The sequence below is a fragment of the Mus musculus genome, chromosome 13 (assembly GCF_000001635.26).
Source record: "Mus musculus strain C57BL/6J chromosome 13, GRCm38.p6 C57BL/6J".
Taxonomy (NCBI): Eukaryota; Metazoa; Chordata; class Mammalia; order Rodentia; family Muridae; genus Mus; species Mus musculus.
In genome coordinates, this window is record NC_000079.6 from 103,017,758 (window position 1) to 103,042,849 (window position 25,092).

General features: G+C 42.9%; 1 protein-coding gene across 13 annotated transcripts in view; it reads right to left on the minus strand.

Annotated features, from left to right (window-relative positions):
- Positions 1–25,092, minus strand: part of Mast4 (microtubule associated serine/threonine kinase family member 4) — a 602,614-nt gene that overhangs the window by 285,272 nt on the left and 292,250 nt on the right. For all 13 annotated transcript variants that reach the window (XM_017315531.1, XM_017315530.1, XM_017315529.1 and 10 more), the window contains one exon: positions 7,765–7,796. In XM_017315531.1, the coding sequence (XP_017171020.1) occupies positions 7,765–7,796 (32 nt within the window). The remainder of the gene's footprint in view (positions 1–7,764; positions 7,797–25,092) is intronic.

Consider the following 25,092-nt stretch of genomic DNA (forward strand, 5'->3'; position numbering starts at 1 on the left):
ATTCCATCTTATAGATGAGAGACCAAAGTGCAGAGACGTGAAGTAACCTTCAGAGGTCCCAGAGCTGGTTAATGGGCAGTGACCAAATTCAATCCAGGCAATACTCCAAAAAGCCCTACCTGGTGATTTCCTGCAGATCAGCAGAGCGGAGAAGGTAACTTTTAGTGAGAGATCTGTCTGTTCCCAGCCCCCTTGGTCACACTAGGAGCTGAAAAGGAACTGCCTATGGAAAACAATTCCCAGATTCTGTTGGACTCAAATTGGCTAGTGTTATTCTAGTAAGCACGAAATTCATAACTTCCCTTCATGCATCTGAGGACCCAGAGGACTTGCTTCACCGACCTAGACACCAAAGCTCACCTAAAAATTGTAGTTCACAGCGGGAAATGGTGTTTCAGATTCCCCTTAAGAATTTCTGTGCTTCCCCCACTTCACCTCGCCATTCTAACCTCCATGTTTGGAAGTACATATGGATTTTGGCGATCGTAAACTACAACTCCCCAAGATAACTCAACCCTCTGCCCTGGATCAGAATGAAGGTCTTTCCTTAATTTCCAAAGGTAAGCACAAACCCACCCCACTCCACCCCATCCCCACCCCACTGTTTTGTTTTCCCACCCTCCTCTCCCATCACTGCAGGGCAGACAAACTCACGCCTGAGAAGGAAAGCCAAATGCCACGCTGGCTACTCCATGAATATATAAATGTAGCTGACATTCTCCAAGCCCACATCCCTCTCTTTACTCTGGGATATATTACACCACTCGCTCTCTCTTTATATAAACATGCCACTTTAAATGCTAATTCAGACGCAACACTCGATTTTTTCTTTTTTTTTTTCACCCTTCATTTTGTTTTTGGATTTCTAACATTCAACATGACACTGGCCTTCTATTTGGCTTTGACAGTAGATATTCTAAATTCTTGCTTCAATATTTATGCGAGAGGGAGGGTAGAGGGTGCTATAGAGAAAATAAATTTGTTTTAAAACATAGCCAAATATGGTTTGCATGCCTTTTATTTTGCTTGAATTAAAACCTCTTTCTTCTCTTTCCAGAAACGTTGCCTTCGTCTTGCTGGAGATCTCACAAATCTTTTTCAAATCTATTGCAAAACCAAGGTGATTCTCTCTCCCTGAATTCTGGAAATAACCTCATTTTATCCAAATGACTTTTCGAAACAACCAGGCAAGGCATAATGCTCTGAATTTAAGCCTTTTAAAAAGGTACACAGAACTCTACATAACGAATTGCATTCACCAGAGCCTATTCAATGACTTAGAAAATCACCACCTAGCTTGTCTCACAATGAGGAATTCCAAACTCAGAAATGCCCTGATCCAGTCCAGCGAACTCAAATGTATCCTCTGTAAGACACACTCTAGCCTCAGGTCCAGCAATCTCAACTCCACCCGGGTCTCCAGGGACCAGCACTCTTCTCTGCTTTGAAGGCCCTAAGCACTCACTCATTTCTCCCTGTGGGTCCCTCTCACTTCCTACCGTATCCCTGGATGTAAGGAAGTCAGCCAGGAAGAAGTGGAATAAGTTTATTACCTTGTGCGTATTTATTAACCTATTCCTATATCGAAGGCTTGTCAACGTCTACTCAAACCTCCGGTAGACTTGTCTCTGGACACTTTTGCTGAAAGGCAGCGACAGGACACCCGAATATGTAGTAAAAGCATGACAGCTGTGCCTCATTTTGGGTCTTTCTGCCTGCTTTACTTTGGTGGAAGGCACAGGGCAACAGCAAAACCTCACACACAAGTGAGGGAAACTGCCCATCAATGAGGCCTCACATTGGTGAAGAAATGCTTATCTTTTTAGAGGAAGACTGCTCCCCTCAAGAGACAAAGGCTGCAAGGGCACTTTGCGAAAGTGTAAGAAAGACTCTAAGCTGATCAGGACCCATCTGCTCTCCCCAGCATGGGTGGGTACCTCCATTCTTGCCCTTCCTTTTAGTTGGTTTAGAGACTTTTTGGAGCTGTCTGGGCTCCTTTTCAACAATTTAAATTTGCTAGTTATCAGACAGTAAGTTGGGTGCCTTATCTTTGGGGGCTCTGTTGGGCAAATCTGCAACTCTTCTGAATTACTGAGGGATCTGCTCATATGACAAGAAAGCATGAACCCTATAATTTCTGTGTTGGAGATTACCAAGGGATATTATGGTACACAGAAAAACAAGTGTGTCTAGGAAATCTATACTGTAAATTATAGAATCGTGAAATACTAAGTTTGTACTGTCTTGTGGCTCACTAGAAAGAATTCTAGCTGACTAGCCCTTTGTAAATGGAAATATAAAACATGATGATTATCGGGGGGTGTACATCCTGAACCAATGTGTTCTCTAATGCCTTATGCATTAGCATTTTTGTCCAAGATGACTGGATTGGTGGAGGCTGAAAGTCTGATATCTATAGCAACGCCCCCTACTGCAGGTGCATCAGCATGAGGGATTCCTGGACTCTGACAAGACAGGTGCTCTCTCTGGACCACTCTGGGTGTAGGTACTCCCTCTGGCCCACTCTGGGGGTCTCTAGATGACTAGAGTCTTAGCAGAGGTATCGGGGATATAAAACGCTATGATGTGCAGTACTGTCGTAGAGAACCACGTGCAAAGAACAGACACCCAGGAACAACTTGAGGTGCCAATGGCTCCTTTATGTGTTTATACTTCCAAAATGGCTACAGTGAACAAGTCCTTTCTGCTTCTTATGATTACTTGGCTACCTAACTGGCATGTTGGGCTGGTTGGCCAAACCTAGCATGTTGAGGTAGCCAGAGACCATGTTTTTAACCTAAAACAGCAGTCAGGTGACCAGCCCACCAGAAGTCTCCCATTAATGAGATTTCTGCTGTACCCCAAGGCAGGCACATGTAAGTACAGCATTGAAGGGAATTATCTTCAAGATCCACATGAATGCATTGATGGTTCTTGGGAATATCAGAGGAGGTGGGATGGAGATGGACTCTGCTCTACATAGAGATGTGGAGCCGAGCTTCCTACTGGCCTATCTCAGTCTATCTACACTCCTAATGTGTATCTACCATAGCCAGCACCAGTGGGCTATAGCTACTTTCAGAACTAGGAAGGGAAAGGGTGTAGAGAGAATAAATGGAAGTTGGTGAAGATATGCCAGTGTTGTTGCTACATCAACAAACTGAAATAGAACAAGGTGCTGCACCTTCTCTCAGGCGCCATTCTTTCGCATGTGCACATCTCCCGCTAGAGTGTCCATGCATGTTAGGAGCTGCTACCGCTTTGGCTTCCTGATGCTGGTACCCCTAAAGCCCATCCCGAAAGCTTGTGTGGACAAAGAATACAGAGTTGAGAAACTACCCAAGTATCCTCCACTGCTTCTACGGGAATAAAAGGGTCAGCACAATGATGTTATGGATTCGCAGGCCCACAAGGCTCCATGCAGGAACACGACAAAGCTCACAATTAAACATGGTAGAGGGAAAAGCATGTTAAGCAGAAGGGAGAACCTATTGCTAAGAATAGACAGTGCAGTTTTCATTTGCTTTTTTGAAAAATGTGAAAGCCCATTTTAAAAAGTAGGAGAGGAGGGGTGGGAAGAACTGGCTCTAGCCAAGTTCCTGCTCTTCTCACCAAGGCATAAACACTACACAAGCACTCTAGGGGATTCCATAAATATAAATAAAATAAATTAAAAGCCTCTGTCCTGGGGAGCTGTTTATTTAGGCAATTAACAAAGCACAAAGGGGCCTTTTAGAATAAGTGGTAGCTGTCAGAGATGCCCAGCTTCTCTTCTGCACTGTCCATCAGTTCAGATCTTTGCCTTTTCCACTTTTCCCACTTTCTTTGCCTAAAAACAAGTTCCCTAGGGACAGCTTTCTATTTTAAAATGCCAGGCAAGTCCTCAGTAGGAGACCAGCAATGCCAACAGAGAGAGAGGTGACCAGCCAAATAAAAATCATGTCAGGAGAGTGTGTGTGTTCCAGGCTGACTTGATGACAGCAAAGATGTGGAATCTGCCACTGTGCCGGTAGATCTCTGTCCCAGCAGATAGGCTTGGTGAAGGGGGCTACAGAGATCCAGCCCAATACATGTATTCTGAAAGGGGTTACCTGACTAGTGGAAGGCAGCCTTGTGTCTATTCCATAAACAGCGTACTGGAGATATTCCTGTACCAGGCACCCTGCTTGACAGGGAGAACAGCCAGAATCTCGTTCTGAAGCTCAAAGTTATAATTCATCACCATAAACACATTGATCTCATTTTTCCTCCTTGCCTACCTCCCGGCAGCATATCAGAAGCAGTTTTAAGAATCCTGAAACCTAGGCACACAATTTAGTGTACACTCTGGCATTAGCCGATAGTGTCCAACACAGGGGCCTTTCAAGTATTATAAAACTGCAGTCATTTGTGGCAATCTTCATCAGGAGATCACAAGACTATCAAGAAATAAAATACAGTTATGATCCACCCTGATATTTGAAATAGAATCTTAAAATATCTATTTAAGCTATTTTTTTACCCCTAGGTAAGGGTTTGGTTCAAAGCCTGAATTGCAATTTCAAACACTCCAGTAAGTTAAGTCATAGAAGATATAATATCTTGCATGTATGCCTGTGTACTTAGCACTACAGCCACATTAATGATACATGAAGCTCCTCCCTATAAGAACCACATAAGTGACATCTCTGTCATTTTCTATAGTAGCAGCTTTCACACAAAGCTGCTCCCCATGCGTGCCTCACACTTCTATGGTGAGGGTATTCAGAAACAGCGGAATTTTGTTACGTTATTTTACATTTCACAATGGAAGTGTTGCCTTCTCTCTGGGACTTGTACATCAACATATTTGTCTCAAGAGTTAACCTTCTATATAGTATCCCTTTGCATAGCTATAACAATACCATGATTCTAATAGACTGTGAGGAGAGATGGCACAGGAAATGTGGTAACTTAAGCTCCAAAGAAACGGAAGGAAAAGACTGCTCCGAGAATCGGAGATCCAAAGCCTTCGTTGAATGGAAAAGCGAAGCTAAAATCCACCTAATACAGCAAGCTGGCACAGAGATAAGATTTGAGGCCTTAAAGAAGATTAGAGTACTGCTAAGCCTCAGGGGAAACTTAGCTGAGGTCACATCTTATCCAGGAACATCTTGCCTAGAAGGCAGGAGGTCCCTTGGCTCTTCTTGCCTTTTGCTCTTTGCACTACAGAGTAAAGGTTTTCATCAACTCTGGCACCTTTTTAACTTTATATAAGGCCATACAGTCTTCATTCAAGTGCCCTGCAAAACGACTGCAAAAATTAGAAAACTAAATAAGGTGGTCTAGAAACTGTTTGCTTTTATAATCTCTCAATCATAAGAAAGCATATTTTTCTCTTTTTTATTTATGAAAATTTTATTTTTAAGAGTGGCATATATGTGGCTTTTGGACTGCACATATAAAAGTTATTTTTAGCATATTCAAAACAAAACTCAAACGTTTCAACCAAGGCTAACAGATTCTATAAGTTTCAAAGCAATGGAAATACAATTCTAAAATAAAAACTTCAAGATGCACAAATTAGAAGCAGCAGATAGATATGTCAAGCCAAAGTGACTCCCTCTGAGGCACAGCACCCCTGACAAGCTCAGTCTTGTGGCTTGGGGACCAAGGACAGTAAAGCTGTGCCCTCCATGCTAACCTGGGAAGTAAGAAGACTCAACCCAACAGCAGGGGGCTGGAGAGGTGGCCCAGTCTTCCTGCAGAGGAGCACAGGAGTTCAAAGCACTTGCTAGGAGACATTTTTCACAGCCCACAAGGTGAGAAAGTGCTAACAGAACAATCATATACGGTGACACTGGCTGAAGCCAGCACCTCCAAAAGCTATGCTGTCTTCTTCCATTAGGTTTGTGTTGAAATGAGCCTGCCACTGTTTTTAAGTGCATTTCTTTTTCCTGGTATCATAAAAGGCTGTGCACGCAGAGAATAATTCCTGACCTTCTGTGTAGCATTCACTGACGATGGTGAAGACTGTGGGGTTCTAAACAGCTATATTATCAGACACAGTTAATTCTTTGAGAGTGACTGTAGTCAATATAAAACTGTGTTTGGGGGGGGGGGGCTGATTCATTTGGAAATATTAATTTTCACAAAATTCACTGAAATCAGAGGCCTTGTGCTAACCTGCCCCACCTGTTTCATTCTGCCACCCAATAAATCAATTGGTTTTTATTAGGGAAGGGACCTAAAATGCTCTATATAATTCAAGACTCAGGCTCCAAATACATTTATTTCATTATCCTTTTTAAAAAAATATATGATTTTATTTTTCTCAAGTGAAGGAATGATTATATTTTCTCCTTCTTCACCTCGATTCACGGCTATCAGCTAAAATGAACAGAACTCAGACCTCACTGTGAAAGCAACATTTAGTTCTTTCTTTTTTTTTTAACATTTAGCTCTTAAACAGGTATGATACATTTAATTGCTTAATTCGTACGAGCTTTTGATAGTTATTGGAAATATACTAACAAAGCTATGGAGAATTACTAAAAAGGCTAAAACAAAACCTGACCAAATTTCTAAGATTTTCAAATAAAGTATCAGAGAAAAGTATAGAGAAAATAAGCCTGCTTGCCTGCAAAGGGGGTTCATGTAGTTTTTCTAGTTTCTTCACTTCTGATTTCTCATTGTGATGAGCAATATATCACAAGTTTGAGTTTGGGGAACAGGGTCCTAACCATGACACAGAAAGGGAAAGCATTGAGTCCTAAAGGCACTTCCGAATGAAGGATGGGGCAGTTCATCTACAGCTAGGGAGGGAGGCTAGAAGCTGGAGTCAGTCAAGGCAAAAGTCATCAACTGCCCACCAGGTAGTCTAAGAAATAAAATGGTTTAGACAGCTGGGGATACCTGAAGCTACATAAAGAAACTGTGTCTCAAAACAAAACCAAACAAATAAAAACAAACAACAAACAAAGCTTTTTAAAAGTTCACAAATTATGCTGTTTGGGTTTCATCAAAAGATGAAGATAGTCAACATATCGGTTTTTATTCATCCACAGTGAGATTAGCCAGTTTTATCTTAAATACCCTATTTTAAGAGGAACTGTACCGCAGACTTCAACACAAACCTGATTAAAAAATAATCCCCAAAATTCAAATTCAGTCCTTCTATAGTACTAATGATAAGAAAGCTATCCTACAGGTAGGAAAGTCTTAAAGAATAGGTTCACACTGGAAATGGCTAATGAATAAAACTATGATCTGCACAAGTATAGAATTAGCCTTAAAAATGAGAGGTGGAGACATAGTACCAAGAATCAAGTCAAGGTCTGCAAATCTGTCATTTTACTCCAAGAGTGTTATGGGCACCATTTCAACAAGAGTGGATCTAACAGCAGGAAGTGTAGCTCACTCAAAGACTTCATCCATGCAAGTGCCAAAACATCTGTAACAGAGAACAACCACAGATTCCAAGAATATCTGGAAACACATTAACTCCTGACTCAGGAGACTTTGTGTTAGGTGCAGATCAAATCACATTTTTTGCTTGGCTATATAGCTGAATTTGTAAAACTGAAGCTCCTCCTAGGAGTTAGTAAGAGTTTCCAGTGCTCACACACAGATCCAGCAAATTACGATAAGATCATTACTTTGCCTTTTATAAATAAATTCATGTGTGTCTGTCGATTCATTAAATCTTTCAGTCGCCATCAAACGACCACATTACAATCGCCAGTAATGACCACATTACACACAAGGCAAAAGGAGAGACTGAAGAAAGAGAGTCCTTGTACTTACAGACTTCCTCTTCGGGGGAGGCTCAGCTCCTTCTGCAAAAGAAAAGAGAAAACACACATGGGAGATGCCACACCAGCCAAAGTCACCAGCCAAAGTCACCGGGACACTGAGTAATACCAATGGACATTATCAGACTTGGCCTTGATTTGGCCTTGTCTAGACACCAAAGACTTTGATGGCATAATTTTATGTTGGATCCCTCCCAACACCACTCTTGCTGTGTGTGGAGAAGAGGTCTGAAGGGGAATTTATACTACAAACAGCTGATTTGATTTGAAAGCCTAAAACCTTTCCATCTGCTCAAGGCCGCTTGATTGAGATCCTGAGCTGAGTTGCACTGTCCTCTGACTGAGGAAAGTCTGAAGGACCGAGGGTGGGGGGGTGGGGGGGGGTGGGGGGCCTGTTTAGACCAGCAACAGACAGAAGCAGGAGAGAGTCTGGAGCATTCTAAGGAAAGGTGAAATGAAAGGGCAATTAGATTACTAAGTCAGGTCAACTTACCCTCCAAGGAAACACATTCAGGCAAAACGCGACACACACCAAACATCACACTCTCTTATTTGAAAGGGAGCCTGCAACTGGCTTTTCTTCTGGAATTACTTCTCAAAACAAGTGGCATTTCTTTCTTACGTATTGAAAAGTAGGTTAATGAACCTCTAAAAGGTAACCAGACAGCCACAATTACCAGAGTGTTTATAGTTCTGAAGTACGCTCTCACACTTACCTCAAATTAAGATCATTATCTCCAGAGTCACAGGAGAGGCAAAGAAACAACAACAAAACCCTTCACAACCAGCCAAGTAAGCAAACAAACCCCACACAAAATCCCGACTCAGACACACACAGTCCATCCACTACAGACCTTCTACAGACCCCACTCCTGATGGATTACTGGATGACAGTAATTAAAGAACCAGGCGGCATGAGTCCCAGGCCGACTTAAAATTCAGTACACTACAAATTCTGAAGAGTCTGGATTTGGCCATTCAGCCCCAGAGTGCTCACTTTTGGTGTTTCTCAGAAGCCCGAGCCATCGAGCATCTTCTTTGGAAAGGTGTCCCCACCCCCACCCCATCCCCCATCTCCCCCCCCCCCCCCCCCCCGCTCCACACTCACCTTGCCTGCCCTCTATTTTTGTTGGATCCTGAATGTTTGTCATGGGCAACGGCCTCGGACATCACTTCTGAACAATGCAATTTACTCTAGCACAGCTTATAGAAAACGGCCTTGAGAGCAGCCAAGGAGGGGCAAGGAAGATATGTGGCGAGGGCTTTAGACATACAGACCTCCCTGCTAATTTATAAATACGTTCCCGCGGAGTTACCATAATGTATCACTAGTTAGTGCTGGGTAGAACAATCAGTAATTTAAGAAATGAAGCACCCTACTCCCCCATAGCAAACTCTTTCTTTCTGTTTGTTTTAACATTTCCCCCCTTGAATCTTTGATTATCTGCCAAGATATTACAGTGCTAGCTAAAGCTGGCTTCGTGATCTAAAACAGAAATGCGCCTTTATCTGCTGATAACAAGAAGACAGTCTTTAACCAGGATAGTCTCCTCAGGGGCTGAAATGCACACAGAAAACCAATGAACAATTTTCTGTATATGAATCTTTGATTAAGTAAACACTAGAAATTAGTTTTGTATTTGGCTTTTTTTTTTTTAAATGATTTCCTAAAAGTCCTAACTCATTAGATTGTGTCTTTTGGGAAAGAACTGACACACCTTGTTCAGCAAAAGGCCTAGAGACTAAATGGTTACTACTGCTCTGGCAGAAACGGGATCAGACAGCAGCATGGACAATACCAGAGGCATTATTAGTAAGAACAAGCGAGTAATAAATCCGATGCTATATCAACTATGTATGTAAATAGAGAACTCAGAAGACAGAAGCGGGAAAGGCCAAGTGGGGAACTGAGGGCTCAATCAATCATAGTCCTTGAAACAACCCCTGGTTGTTTTGCTCTCTGAAAAAGCTGCTGAAAAGTCAAGATAAGGGGATAAGAACCAAGTCTGTTTTTAATCAGAAGCCTTTCCAGTAGGCCTAGAATTACGAGCTCTAAATAAGAAGAAAGGTTACAGTGGCCCACGCAACTCCCCTGCGCCACAGGACGGGACGGCACCTGAGCTCCCAGGATGAGGAGCAGAGGACATTTAATGGGGCCACTGTCAGCTGACCTGGAGCCACCATGCTAACCAAGCTGAAGGAGCTAATCCACCTGACGGCTTGAATGTCAGGCTCGGGATGGGAAACTCAATTTGGTAGCAAATTGGAATCAGATGTGATGGTAATAAAGTGAGAGAAACGAATGTGCCGTGGCCAAGACCTTGTGAACAGTAGCAGCCTGAGTCTGCAAATACCAGGGGGTTAGCGATTGCAGGCAGCCGAGCATTCGCTGGCTCCTGCCCTAACGTATGGAGACCGCATGCTAATAAATCAGCACAGGTCAGGCACAGATGAACAGCATCGGGGCATTTTACTGCCTGTGCCCCGATGGTGCTCCATGTGTGTGTCTTCATTTGCTTCTCTTACTGGTGGGATAAGGTCACTAACGCATACTTAGATAATTAGGTAAGATGTGTGTGTTGGCCCAGGTCATAAACCAAAGCTAGCATTTGGTATATAGGGCATATGTGTTAAAGGCTGTATTAGGTAAGAACTGGAGGTGGGTCAGGGAATGGGACACAAAGGAAATAAAGGGGCAAGAAGCATTTATGTGAACTAAATATGCTTATTAGTTATTTCCAGATTGAGAACATATTTAAGAAGATTAAAGTATTTTCATAGATACTGACTGCTCTGTGACTTTGTTCTATTTATTGATTGATTGATTGCTTGATTGATGGGGGAGGTTGTTATTGTTTTGTTGTTTTAGTGTTTTTTTTGTGTTTTTGTTTTGAAACAGTCTCAGGTTGTAGCCCAGATGGGCAGTGTCCTGCCTCACTCAGTCTCTCAAGTGCTGGTACTATAGGCCATGAGCCAATATATTTGTTCTCAGTGGCTTAATATATTTTAAACTGCTATTTATCATTATTTCCTTGATATACTCTTTGTTCCATTCCTAAGAACGTTAAATCGTTACCCTGAAAACTAGTATGAAGTCTAAGTAATTTTTTCTGAGATTTGTCTTTTTCCTGAGATCTCTCAGTAAGACTGATCATGGCCTTGCGCAGTGTGCTCACACGTCACCCAGCACGAAAAAGGCTGAGGCAGGAGCATCTCTTGACCCTAAGAAATGGAAGCCACTCTGGGCTATATATAGAAAGAGCCCTATCTCAAAAACAAAACAAAAAACAAGAACAAATACCAAAAACAAAACAAAAGACAGACTAAGCAGAGGGACTAAAGATATTAAAAAATATTTTCTCAAATTTAAGAAGAAAATTCACGCAGGTTTTCAGGACAAGAGAAATCCAACAAGTGTGTGTGTGTGTGTGTGTGAGCTTTTACCAGCCAACCTCAGCCTCAAGTGGGGGGAAAATTGCTTGCAAGGAAGAATGTGTCGTCTACGGTGTATTAAAGAGATAGGCGTGGGACACAGAACATAAAGAAAACTCACGGAGGAGTCACAATTAGGAACCCTAAGTATTGTGGGAGTTTCATGGAACAGAAGCCCGACATGAACGTGTAACATCAAGACTGTACATATGCGGCTATCATCCTGAAATGTCTGCAGCGATAGATATATGAATATGGGTTTTAGAAAGGGGCTGGGGCTACAGAAAGACTGGAATCCTCAGCATATAAGATGGTGTGGAGAGCAATGAACCTGGGGCGCAAGGAAGAGAGAAGAGTTGGAAGGACGAGATGAAACAGCCAGGACACAGACCACGGAGAAGCATTCCCGGAAGGATCCACTGCCTGCGCTAAAGAGCAGGAGAAGAGGCTGGGTCTCCTCAAAGCAACAGAACCTGAAGCAGGCTGTCTTTATTTTGTGGGCCTAAACCAGCACTTTCTATGGCAACAAGACGTCTGGGAAGACAGGGTCAGAAACCAGGCCAGAACCAGGAAATTAAAGTCTGGGTGCACCTTGAAAGGGAACCACGTCAGAGAGCGCCTCCTACAGGTTGTATTTTTAACTGCCTCCCAGTCTTTATCACATGGCTCCTGGCAGGTTCCTAAGTCAGATGGTCACTTCTGGGTCTCTTGCTCCAGCTGCCAGCCAAGCAATCAGAAGAAATATGAGCTTCCCTCATGAGCACAAAAAGGAATAGGGCAAAGGCCACCAAATGCATGCACGAGGAAGTCCTCCAAGATGGAGACTGTGCAGTTTGCCACCCCTAAAACCTGAAAACAGAGGGGCAGAAACCAGAACTACCTCTGAGTACTTTCCAGAAAGGAGCAGGTCAAGTGGTCCAGTGCTTCACATTAGCTCTTCGCCTAGACACTGGCATCTTTATCTTCTCACTGACGCTTATGACATGTGCTTGCCACTCTCTCCCTACTCAGGGAGTTCAAAGAGCCAGGGTATACACAGTAGGGGCATATCTGGCCATGGATGGGAACCATATGAGGTAGAGGACAGAACATTTAAAGGCTATTCAGAGCCAGGCAGTGGTGGTGCACACCTTTAATCCCGGCACTCGGGAGGCAGAGGCAGGCGGATTTCTGAGTTCGAGACCAGCCTGATCTACAGAGTGAGTTCCAGGACAGCCAGGGCTACCCTGTCTCGAAAAAACCAAAGTTAAAAAAAAAAAAAAAAAAGAGGCTACTCAGGGAAACAGATACAGGTTCTCAATGAACCAAGAAGTATCAGCAGGTGCAAGACTGTGTAGTCTATAAATCACCAACCAAAGAGTACACATGGAGGGACTCATGGCTCCAGCTGCATATGTAGCAGAGGATGGCCTTATCTGGCATCAATGGAAGGAAAGGCCCTTGGTCCTGTGAAGGTTCGATGCCCCAGTGTAGGAAAATGCTAGGGCGGTGAGGTGGGAGTGGGTGGGTGAGGAGCATCCTCATAGAAGCAGGGGAGAGAGGGGTGGGATAGGGTGTTTGTGTGTGGGAAGCCGCCCTCACATTCGCCGTTGCAAGATGGCGCTGACATCCTGTGTTCTAAGTGGTAAACAAATAATCTGCGCATGTGCCAAGGGTAGTTCTCCACCCCATGTGCTCTGCCTTCCCCGTGACGACAACTCGGCCGATGGGCTGCAGCCAATCAGGGAGTGACACGTCCTAGGCGGAGGATAATTCTTAAAAGGGACGGGGTTTCACCATTCTCTCTCTTGCTTTCGCTCTCTTGCGCTCTTGCGCTCTGGCTCCTAAAGATGTAAGCAATAAAGCTCTTGCGCTCTTGCGCTCTTGCCCTCGCTCTTGCTCTCTTGCTCTCTGGCTCCTGAAGATGTAAGCAATAAAGCTTTGCCGCAGAAGATTCCGGTTTGCTGCGTTCTTCCTGGCCGGTCGTGAACGCGTGTAAGATTTGTGGAAGGCAAACCAGGAAGGGGGATAACATTTGAAATGTAAATAAATAAAATAACCAATAAAAAATTAAAAGTAAAAAGATTGTGCAGTCTAACCTGGATGTGTAAATGCTAACTGGGGGGGGGGGCGGGGGGGGAGGGAGTGGGGGGAGGGTGACAGGGAGACATAACTCTGCTCAAGCAGAAGTTCTGAGCACTGGTTGATTTGGCTGCAGTAGAGATTCTGAAACCTGACTACACATTGATGTCACCTAAGGAGCTTTAAAGAAAGCCAGTGCCTAAGCGTGACCCCTAGAGAGCCAGAGAGAGAGGAAACACTGTTTGCAGCAACTGTTTATTAGAGGTTAGTTATTTCAAATCCCTTTAAAGACTACTGGTTTGCATAAACTCTTTACCTTAAGAATTTTTTTTTTCCCCTTTAGGGAATAGTAATTTCCTAGGCTGTCATTTGAGCCAACAGGGCTAAGCTGTGATGGTATTTCCTGTGTGTGGGTGGGAAGTGATAGAGGTGAAGGACCTATACCACCCCCATGCACCGTGGCGTGGCACCGTTCTACAACAGAATGCTCACTGCAGAACACCACGGGAAAGCAACCTGGGGTGCGATCATCCAGAGGCCCGCTTCTCCTCAAGGAATGCCCGGCCATCTGACTCTGTCACCAAGAGGCCAAAGATAGAGACAGGGGACAGAAATGCTTGTATCAGAGATCTGGATCTCACATAGGATTTGCTGATGAACCAGAGCAGAAGGCAAATTCGGTTCTCAGACGGCTTCAGGAAATGGCCCTGAAAACTTATGGTTCTCTGCACAGAGAAAGAAGAGCTGGGATACCAAGACCACAGCAGTGAGATCTGAAGTGAGGACAAGATACCAACGCAGCCCCTTATTTCTTGCAGGATTTATTTTTCTTTCTTTGCCTAAAATCATAAACCCATTGGCTGTCTGGATAGGTTACCAAACGTCCCCAGCAAAAGTCCACAGGAGACTAGCAGTTGACTAGAGTAACAAGCTCACCAGGTAACGGTAGAGAGCCAAGGGCTGGGAGAGGCTTGTTTGGGTATCAATATTTGCTACATAAGCACAAGAACCTGAGTTCAGACCCCCAGTTTTCCCCTAAAAAGCCAGGTGTGGTCACACACACCTGCAATCCAAGCACTGAGGGGGTGGGGGACAGTAGAATCATTGGGGTTTGTTGGCTGCTAGCCTAGCTCCAGGCTCAATGGGTGACATTGTTTCCAGAGATAAGGGTGGTAACAGAACAGGACACTCAATGTCCTCTTCTGTCTCAGCTCACATGTATAGGTGCACATACACCCCTCTCCACATACAATCCACATGCGCGCACGCGCGCGCACACACACACACACATACACACACACACAAACTTTGTCAGCAGCAGCAGCATCATCACTATCAGCAGCATCATTATCCAACATCACCCCCCCCCTCCCCCATCTATCCATCGTGAAAATATGTTAGAGTACTTTACATTGTATGGCTGAGTAATTCTTTAGCATAAGAAGTTTGTGCGGCTCACAGTTTTAGAGGTTGGGGATCCAAGTGAGAACATCTCTTGGCCTCATGGTGAATGGTCACAGTGGATAGAGCATGTGCAGAAGAGAGTTCATGGTGAACTAGAAAACCGGAGGGATTCAGGGGCCAGGATAGTTCTCTCTCTTCTCTTCTCCGCCTCCCCATCTCTTTCTCTCTGTCTTTTCTTTCTCTCTCTCTCTCTCTCTCTCTCTCTCTCTCTCTGTCTTTCCCTTCTCTCTCTCCTTTCTCTTCTTTCTTTTCTTTCTCTTTCTTCCTTTCTTTTCTTTCCCTTTCTTCCTTTCTTTTCTTTCTCTCTCTCTTTCTCTCTTTCTCTCTCTCTCTCTTTCTTTCTTTCTTTCTTTCTTTCTTTCTTTCTTTCTTTCTTTCTTTCTTTCTTTCTTTCTTATAACAATTCACTCCAGTAGGACCTAAGATCCCATAAGAAATGCAGAAAGCCCTTTTACAGATAGCATCCTGCATATGGCCACACCATTCTGAACATACCTTATCTCCTGTGAAGAGGGCATCTCTAATAACTTAATTACTTCCCAGTAGGTTCTACCTCATAAAGGTCTCCTGTCCATATGACACGCCCAGGGCCAAGGATTCAAGACATGAACCTTTCGAGGGAACACAGAGAGGTGACGTGAGAGGCTGAGAGATGAGGGCTGATGAAAATACAGTCGAAGGAGGTTTGTCAGTGATAATGTCAAGATGAGAAAGACAACATGGACACCAACTTCGCCCCTAGTGAGACCGAAACAGACACATTTTAAAAGCAAAACTGAAGTTATTCACTTGAGGCTCTATAAATTCAGTTACTGAGAAGGCAAAAAATCTTCTGCCAAGGGTGAAGACAAGGGCACATTTGGGGATTAAAGCAAGCGAAATGGGTTTTCTTTATTCAATCACACACTTTTTAGTAAAGGTTGACATGGCAGAGACCACGCCAGCTCTGGGGATAAAGGACTTCACTCAGTGGAAAATGCAGTGTGAAAGGGTCTGGGATGGAAGAGGGCTCTTCAATGTATTCAACAGCAAAGGATGGGATGCTGGGCTTCCTTTGAGGAAGGCTAGCACTGTTTCTTGCCCACAGACCACTGCTATGCACAACAGCAACTGATGAAAAAACCAATACAAGCCTTAGCCTTGAGAACAATGGTTGTCAACCTGGAGGTCAAGAGTCCTTCAGGGGTCGAATGACTCCTTTATCGGGGTTGCTTAAGACCATTTAAAAACACAGATATCTGCATTATGGTTCATAACAGTGGCAAAATTAAAGTTATGAAGTAGCAATGAAAATAATTTTATGGTTGGAGGGTCCCCACAGCATGAGGAGCTGTAGTAAAGGCTCACAGCATTAGAAAGGTTGAGAAGACTGCACCAGAAGAAGCTCTGAACTAGTGAAGCAAGTCGCAAAGCTACTTTCCTGAGTCATGGAAATGAATTGAGAGATAGCCTGAGGCCCAAGGTGGGTAAAGCAGATGAAAAGTGATGCTTGCTTGGGGAAAGAGTCTCATACGCCTCATCCAAGAGGTTGAAAGCTTGCAATAGGCATCAAAGCTGGATGGGAAGGATGGAGAGAAATGAGGCACTGGGTGACCCTTGTCAGGCAATTGATCCAGTCTTGTGTATTTCCAGACTTTTAGGACATGTGAATTAAAGACATCTGTTGTCACTTTAACCAGTTCTGTCTTTTGCTTTTATAATTTAAAAGTTCCCAAGTGACACATGCTCTGCTTGTGCTTGCTCCTACTATTGTAAGATTTGGGCACTGGCCAGGCAGCCTCAGGGCAGAGTGGGCGAGCACTGTAGGGAGGGAAAGTGGGGTGCAGGATGGGTTGGGGCAAACCCTTAGAAAGGTTGGAAAGTAGAGAAGAAAGAAAACTCAATAGGACAGACCGCAAAGGCAAGAATGTAGCCATATCACGGGCTGTGTTCAAAAAGTCTGCGCTTCTCCTGTAGGCAATGGGGACACCATGGAGCACTTCAGCAAGAGAACACAGCCAGGTGACATGATAGAAAAGCTTCACTCCAGCATTAGGGCGTTGCATGGCTCACTGACAGCAAATGAATGGGAAAGGTCTTAGAGGTGTGCTCTAGCATCCTGGGAGCGTGGCTGAGCACCAGGACTAAGGATGAGGCAGAGAAAGGCAGAATGCAGAGTGGCAGGTTGAACACAGGACTAAGTGCACAGCCTCTTAGGGGTTTGAGAAGACATGCTTGGCTTCTGGGAAAGTCAGAAACAGGATGGGCAAGGCCAGGGTACTGCCTGGAGATGAGGGTAGGGGACTGGGATGCTCAAAGCACAGAGGGCTTTCAGAAGGGAACGGGTAGAAATGTGAAATGGACAAGGGAACAGTAAAACATGGTTCACAAGAAGAGAGTTCCAGAGTACAGGACCAGGGATAAAGCTGCCAAGCCAGGGTGCCAGGCTTGTTGTAGGGAAAGTTAGCATCCATTATGACAAACCCCCTTTCCACTCCACACTTTCCATGGGAATGGTAGGAACTGTGTGTCTATACTAAACTCATCTGCAACACAGATATAGTGATGGACTCTGACATTTAACTGTGTTCACAAACACTGGCTCATTTAATTGTCACCATTATTCCTGTTTCACCAATGAAGGAATGACGGCAAAGGTCTTAGTATGTCCCAAATCTCAAACCTGTCCAATCCTGGGGACTGTAAGTGCCTTTCCGCACCAGGTCACAGCTGGTTGGATTTGTCCCAGTCTCCCCTCATGTCACCTTCCAAGGGGTTTCAGAGAAGCTAACACCTGCCAGTTACATCTCTCCACAATGAGGCAAAACTGACTTGGGTAGCTTCTTCTAAGCAAATTTCACACTAAATTGTTTCTTACAGACATTTTATTTGAAGTGCAGTCCTGTGAACACGATACTTTTCACACGGACTTTTCTCCAGCAGAAGAGGCGTAACAAGCCAGATAATCAGCTAACCCTAAGTAAATGAGCAAGGAAAACAAGTTTCCTTCCCAGCCCATTACTGGGGCTTGGGAGACTTTCTAGCCCATTATGCTCCTGATGTCAGAACATCGAGCCTGGGAATAAGACATGCGTGTTCTCAGGATTACCCAAGAGATGTCCACTGCACATCTAAGTTCGCACAGCTCTCTGTGGGGATTTGAGACGTATGTGTCTAACAGCCGACTTTCACTGAGTGTCCACGATGTACCAAGCAATGCGCACATGGTCCGTCAAGATTAACAGCTTCTAGCCCACAGCCATATTGTGGTTTTGAGTGCTCACTTTCCCCAAGAACAAAAGAACTTTTTCTAAGGAAAATTTTTGTGTTGTGTTTTGAAGTGAAAGAAACTAGGTTAGGTCATATTGAAAAATCGAGGTTTTTTTGTTTTTGGTTTGCTTTTTGTTTTTTTTTTTAAAAAAAAAACCAAAAGAAGCTACAATAGAAAAAAAAAAACTCAGATCTACTGTGGTTAAGGTTTAAAGATTATATTTATTGTGTTGAGGAGATGGCTCATTGAAGCACAAAGACTTGAGCTCAGTCCTCAGAACTCATGAAAACAAACAAACAAACAAAAACAACAACCCAGGAATGAAATACTTATAATCCCCGTCCTGAGCAGGTAGAGATAGGGAGATAAATCTCCAGGGCTCATTGACCAATCAGCCTAGCTTCCTGGCAAGTTCCAGGCCAATGAGAGGCCTCTGTTAAGAAACAAAAATGGTGAGATGGCTCAGTGGGTAAGAGTACCCGACTGCTCTTCCAAAGGTCCAGTGTTCAAGTCCCAGCAACCACATGGTGGCTCACAACCATCCATAACGAGATCTGACGCCCTCTTCTGGTGTGTCTGAAGACAGCTACAGTGTACTTACATATAATAAATAAATAAATCTTTAAAAAAAAAAAGAAAGAAACAAAAATGTAAAATAAATAAATAAATATAAATAAATAAATATATAAATAAATAAAATTTTTAAAAAAGAAAAAATGTGTTTGGTGTCCAAATAACATCATCTGAGGTTAGCTCCAGATTTCATAAGACCATAATTGTGTACATGTGTGTGTGTGCGCACACACACACACACACACACACACACAGAGGGGCATATATCACACAAACCAAAGAAACATAAATCAATCATCTATAAAAAGACAAATTTAATGCCACAGTTTTAGTTCAACCCAAGGTGATGCTACAGAGTGTCCCAAAGGACACTTCTACCTCACAAAATGAGGCTCATAGCACCATGGCACACTTGGAACCACACAGTGTTCTTGCAACACCCAGTTCTGACAGCTTCCAAAACCCTAGGTGCCAGTATTTTCCACCCAAATATATTACTCAATGAGGAAGGCAGGCAGGACAAAGGGGGGCTAGATAATATAGCTCAAGATCATGAGAGACAGTCCACTCTGTCATGCTGAACTTGGCCATGGTTTGTCAAAGGTTCCAACAGAGATGCATTCAACTATTTTATTAAGAGGGACAGCCTTCTGTCTGGACATCAAACGTCAACACAAGATGCTGAACTTAATTGCCTTTAAGACAATGCAAATTGGAAGTTCCTTCAGCATCTGTATAAAATTAAGGTCACTGTGAACAAGGTCTGACTTCTCTTTCTGTCACTAGAACACACTCATGAAGCCTTTTGATAAATAAGCCTATCAACTCTGCCACTCAACTATGTTTCTTGGTCCTGGGGCAAGCCCGAGACCCACAGTGAGCTGAGATAAAATGGCCGCACTGCACAGCTGTGCCCCCGCAAGGCCTTACAATGCTTTCCGTTCTCCCATTTATTACCAGCAAATTACAGTAAATTCAAAATATTGATCTGCAAATCCCTCTATGGGAAGAAAGTTACCATCGACTTTTATTGCTTACTGTTGGGTCCAATTCTCTGGAATCAATAAAAGCTACAATGTTCATAAGCTACTAAGAAGAGAGTTAATATAGTGGATATGAGACACCTCTTAGAATCATTATAAATCTATAGAATTCTTCATCAGCGCCATGGCAAGCATCTTCAGTGTTCAAAAGCCTTATTTGATTTCAACTTCTTCTCATTACCCAGGAAAATGCCCTGGGAAAGAAGTGAATGTCTATGCCAGGGAAGGAAAGCAAGCAATTAGGAAAAACCCTGCCAGGCAGAACGTCTCTCTCTCCTTCACAATCTCATTTATTCAAACGCAAATCACTGTCCCGCCCACAGTGAATTATTAGTCAGCGTGGTCACTTTTTAAACAGCTGTATCTCCCTGTCAGACTTCAGAAGAGTTTCCTTGACACTGGCTTCCAAGCCCCATCAGGAGAGACTAGTTTGTGTATAACCAACACAACTGCCCCTAATGTAAAGAGTCAATATCCTTTTATGAACCAATTTTTAAAAATCAGATACTAATTCAAGGATCCCATTAAAATTACAGACAACCTTAATACAAAGGGCAAAAGGCTTTTTATCGAACCAGGAAACAGGGTAGGATGAGACTGTCTGGCTAGGGACAGGACGTTTGCGCGGATGACATGAATCATATTTATTTACTAAGGATACCTCACTGTTTATCCAAGCCGTCACTGCTCTGACGGCATATTTTAGTGTAGAAATTTATTGTCAGATCAGCTCAAGGGAGCACTTGAAAATCTAAATGAAGCTAATACCCACAAGTCTACTTTCTTCAGGCTATTCCTCTCTATCTAAATGCAAAAGACAACACAAAATATACATGCAAAATGGATGCAGGCCATGGAGATTAATGGCTCACATATTCAAATAATCGATAACGTGAATGTAAGCCTCTAACAGTGCTGAAATTTATTGTAAAGAGATGGCCTAGTAACATAAACAATTGACTTGGATGTATTTCACCAAGGAAGTAATAGATCCTGTTTGTGACAGAGTAAAGAATCTGACATTTTAATGTTATTTTTAAAGACTTATTTTATTTCTAAGTGAGTGTGTGTGTTTGAATGTGGTGTGTGTAGTATCTATGTGTGTGATATGTATGTATGGGATATGTATATATGTATGTGGTGTGTGTGTGTGAATGTGCATGTGGGTGTATGTGGTATGTATGTGTGTGTGTGTGTGTGTGTGTGTGTGTGAATGTGCATGTGGGTGTATGTGGTATATATGTGTGTGTGTGTGTGTGTGTGTGTATGGTATGTATGTAGTGTGTGTATGGGTATGTGCATGTGGGCGTAGGTGGTGTGGTGTGTGTGTGTATGTGAACATGTGGTATGTGTATATGTATGTGTTGTGTGTATGTGTGGTTGTATACACGACTATATGTGCACTCAGAACCTAGAAGTAGCAGACCCCCTTGGAGCTCGAATTTCAGATGGTTATAAGTCTGTTCCCCCATGTGGGTGCTAGAAAGCCAACTCAAACCCTGTTGAGTCATTTCCTCAGCATCCAGACCTTGATTCTTTTTGTTTTCTTCTCTTTATTTTTAGTGTTTTCTCCAGCGTAAAGCTGGAAGCATGCTAGAAATGGGACCTTTGAGAAAGATGGACGCCCTGTCTCCTACTTCACATCTTCATCTCAGTACCACTAGCAAAAGTGATGTTACCATGGCTGCTACAGTGTGTGTTCTCACTGGCTGCCCGGAAGCCTTACCAACACCCTGTAGCATGGTAAGATTACTAGTATTTTCTAAATAGGGCAGTTGGGTCTTAGAAAATTCAATGTCGGGTGGTGGTGGTGGTGGTTAATATCTTTAATCCTAGCACCTGGGAGGCAGAGGTAAGAGGATCTTTCTGAGTTAGGGGCTAGCCTGGTCTACAGAGAGTCTCAAGACAGCTATAGCTACAAAGAGAAACCCTATCTTGAAAAACAAAACAAAAGGGGAGGGGAGGGGGGAGGGAAGAGATTATATGATGATTTTCCCAATGCCCAAAGCATTACATTAAGGACAGTGGAAAGAAGGCCAAAGAAGCCCTGTTCTGGATGATGCTGTCTTAATAGGACATATTCACTGTGGACATTCTGCCACAAACATTTCCAAGTGCGAAAAAGAAATCTCCATTTAAGTGGCTCATTTTCTGTTCTTTGCAGCTAAGTACATTCCTGGTGGGAATCCAGAAGTCCTTCCCAGGGACTTCTGCCAACCTTACAACCGTGGGCCCTAATGCATGGTCAGTGGCAAGATAACCCAGACGCCCCAGCAAGGGCAGCTCCATCTTTTCCAGAGAGGACAGACATGGAGTCTGTAAACCAGGCCTAGGTCCCATCAAAAGCAAGTCTTGGAAACATTGATTACAGATCTGTCAATTTGTTTCCTTTCCCTTAAAATAAATTTGGGAGAGCGTCACAGTGTGCACTAATGACTTTGAAGTTAACCAAAGAGACTCTAAGCCTAATGGCATCGCATTTGTGACAGTTAATTAGCAGAAAATATTTCAGTGCAGGGATGTTTCTGCCTTTTTGTTTTTTTTCATCAAAAGCAATAAAAGGCTTTGGGGGTTTTAATTGCTTCTTCCCCAAGCCTGGCTTCTGGTTCTCTCCCTGTGAAGACACAATCTTCCCTTCAAAGTCAAAATTGTGACTTGCATGACCAGAAGGACCCTGCCTGGGGTAGACCTTTAAATTTGAGCTCTAAGAATATTTTTACAACAATTTGTTGTTACCCAAATTAGAAAGATTTCAGAGCACTACATCCCTACACTTAACCTACATGAGCATAGCCATCTATAACACCTGAATGGAAGCTTCCATTTTGGTTTCTATAAAACCACACCTACTAGGTTCTTTCAACAACAACAACAACAACAAAAATGAACAAGCACACTAGACAATATCTGGCTGACATATATATGGCGCTGAAGAAAAGGTGTGTGTCTTTGTGCTAAATTCTCTGGATTGCCTTGGAAGTATGAAATGGACCACCAAGTCTGGATTCCTTTCTCAGAGAACACAGCTAAAAATGCAGTTACAAGACCACATGATGCTGTACAAAAATTTCAGCAAGTGTGTGTGTGTTTGGGGGCTGGGGGAACCACACTTTGGAGTGAGAGAACTCTGAGCTGAACTGAGGTTGGAGATCTCACAAGGTCACTCAAACATCTCATTTACACATGGTGACAAATTTGTACCCATTTTTTAAAAAAAATGTTTTTGTTATTTTTAATGCCAGTTTTTAAATGGAAAAGGATAAAGCAAGCTGAATAGCACAGAGTTGAACTGCTTATCAATTAAAAAAAATCTAAAAATAGTGGCTTAATTGGTCTTCGAAAGACTCATTGAGAAATTCTTTACATATTTATGATTGAGAAGTAAACATGCATATCCTGTATGTTACATCCTATATGCCAACGTCTTTAGGATCACCAGGATGAATATGGAAGGGCACAGCTTCCAAGAAGTTGCAAGGTACAGTGGATTAAAAGACTCAGGAGTCCTCTCTGCAGAATGCGTGCCAGCCCCATTTTGCCTATGGCTTTGGGCAACTTCTATGCCCTGTCTCTGACATTCTTTCATCAGTGGAAATTGCAGTCTCTGTTAGGAAGATTTAATAAAAGGCCTAAAATGCCTAGAAATGGAGTGACGCACAGTGAGTCCTTTCCTATTGTTACTATTCTGTCTTAAATATGTATGCACAAATCTGACACGGCAACCCTTTTCAAAATACCAAGTATTCAGCCACATAATAAGTTATTATGCTAATATACCACATATATATGTGAATATATATGAATATACATATTCAGTGCACCAAAAGACAGATTAAAAAGTAGTAACAGATTTAAATAGACTCTAAGCCTACTTCAATGAAAGCTTAGAGAATCTCTTCCATTCTTGTATTATTGATAGAACTCTCAGGTGCTTTCCAAATAGCTCTATTTAAGCCCAAATGGATTATCTGGGTACTTGAAATTGCCATTTATCAAGCATGAAGCCCACCTATTAACAAAAAGTAAACTTCTGAAAGGGCTCCAATTTCATCTGAACACGAGCCACACATACCAGCGAATGTCCCAAGCAGACAATATAGCCATATATTTTAAGCAGTCCCCATTTTTAAAATCTCATGTAGCTTTCATTAAATTATAAGAGAAAAAAATTATTGCTTACTATGGCCAGGAACAATATGCTAGATACCTTGTGTGCGATTCTGCATTTTTCTGGGTCCACCTTTCATCAATAAATAACAGTGTTGCTTTAACTAAAAAGTGTGGAAAATTCTGATTGGATTTTCCACTTCAAGGTACACAAAATCATTTCATCTAACATGCTGTGTTAGAAAATCCATGCTCCATTCTGACCTCCTGTAGCAGCCTATTTTGGGACTAGTGATACACTGTAGCACCCGGCATGGCTGGTGAGGCTGAGTAAACATATTGGCTGCAAAATGTTTTGAAAACCCCCTACTCCACATAGATCCCAGCTACTATCAAGAAAAAAAAAATCACAAGCATGTTTCTATTCTGTCTGTGTGAAAGCACGACAGAGCTCTAAGAGAAATTCCCACAATAAATAAAAGCAGAGACTTGCAGAACACACCATTTAAAGCAAGACTGTCCTAGGCTTGCAGAGAGAAGGAAGGGAGAGCAAGACTTGGCCCCAGTGATACACCCAGAGGTGGATGACAAAAGACATTGTTAAGTGTGCCCTTCTTTAACTCATTTGCAAGCTTAAAACAGAATGTAGACAAGATCACCACCACTAGCGATGAGGTACGATACATGGTACCATGGACCACAGTATACAGGGGGAGGAAGGGAACATGCCAAGTGACTTCTCCTTTCCTTTGCCACTTAGGCAGTTTGCTGTCTGTCTGTCTGTCTGTCTGTCTGTCTGTCTGTCTGTCTGTCTCTCTCTCTCTCTCACACACACGCACACACACACACACACACATTTGAGGTGGGGTATGATAGTCCAGCTTATTTTCCTGGATAGGAAACTAGGACTGTCCTTGTTAGGCAGCACGGAATTGTATAGATAGAGTCTAAAAAACAGTATAAACTACAATAAAGAGCACTTCTAAGTAAGATGTTCTAACTAGAGCAGCTTCTAGGTTAGAGCACTTCCCCTGAGCCCAAACATCCTGGTCCTCACTAGATGTTCTGAAAAAGATGCATTTCGGGTTCACAGAATGGCCACCCAATGGGGATATTTCACGTTCCCTGAAATAAAACAGGATGGGATTTAATTTAATTTCACATTTCTACAGACTGTTTGTTAACTTTAAAAATGGCTATTATTAACTGATGAGAAAAATTTTAAGTACGCTGTGAAAAGAATCATGAACAAACAATACCTTTCAGAGACTATTACCATCATCAGCCTGACCTGCTAGGAGCAAAGGGCATAATCTGAAGGGCTTTTCCTATTCACTGGGATCAGGAGACATGAGGATGAGAACACATGCTGCTCAGACACACAAACGCT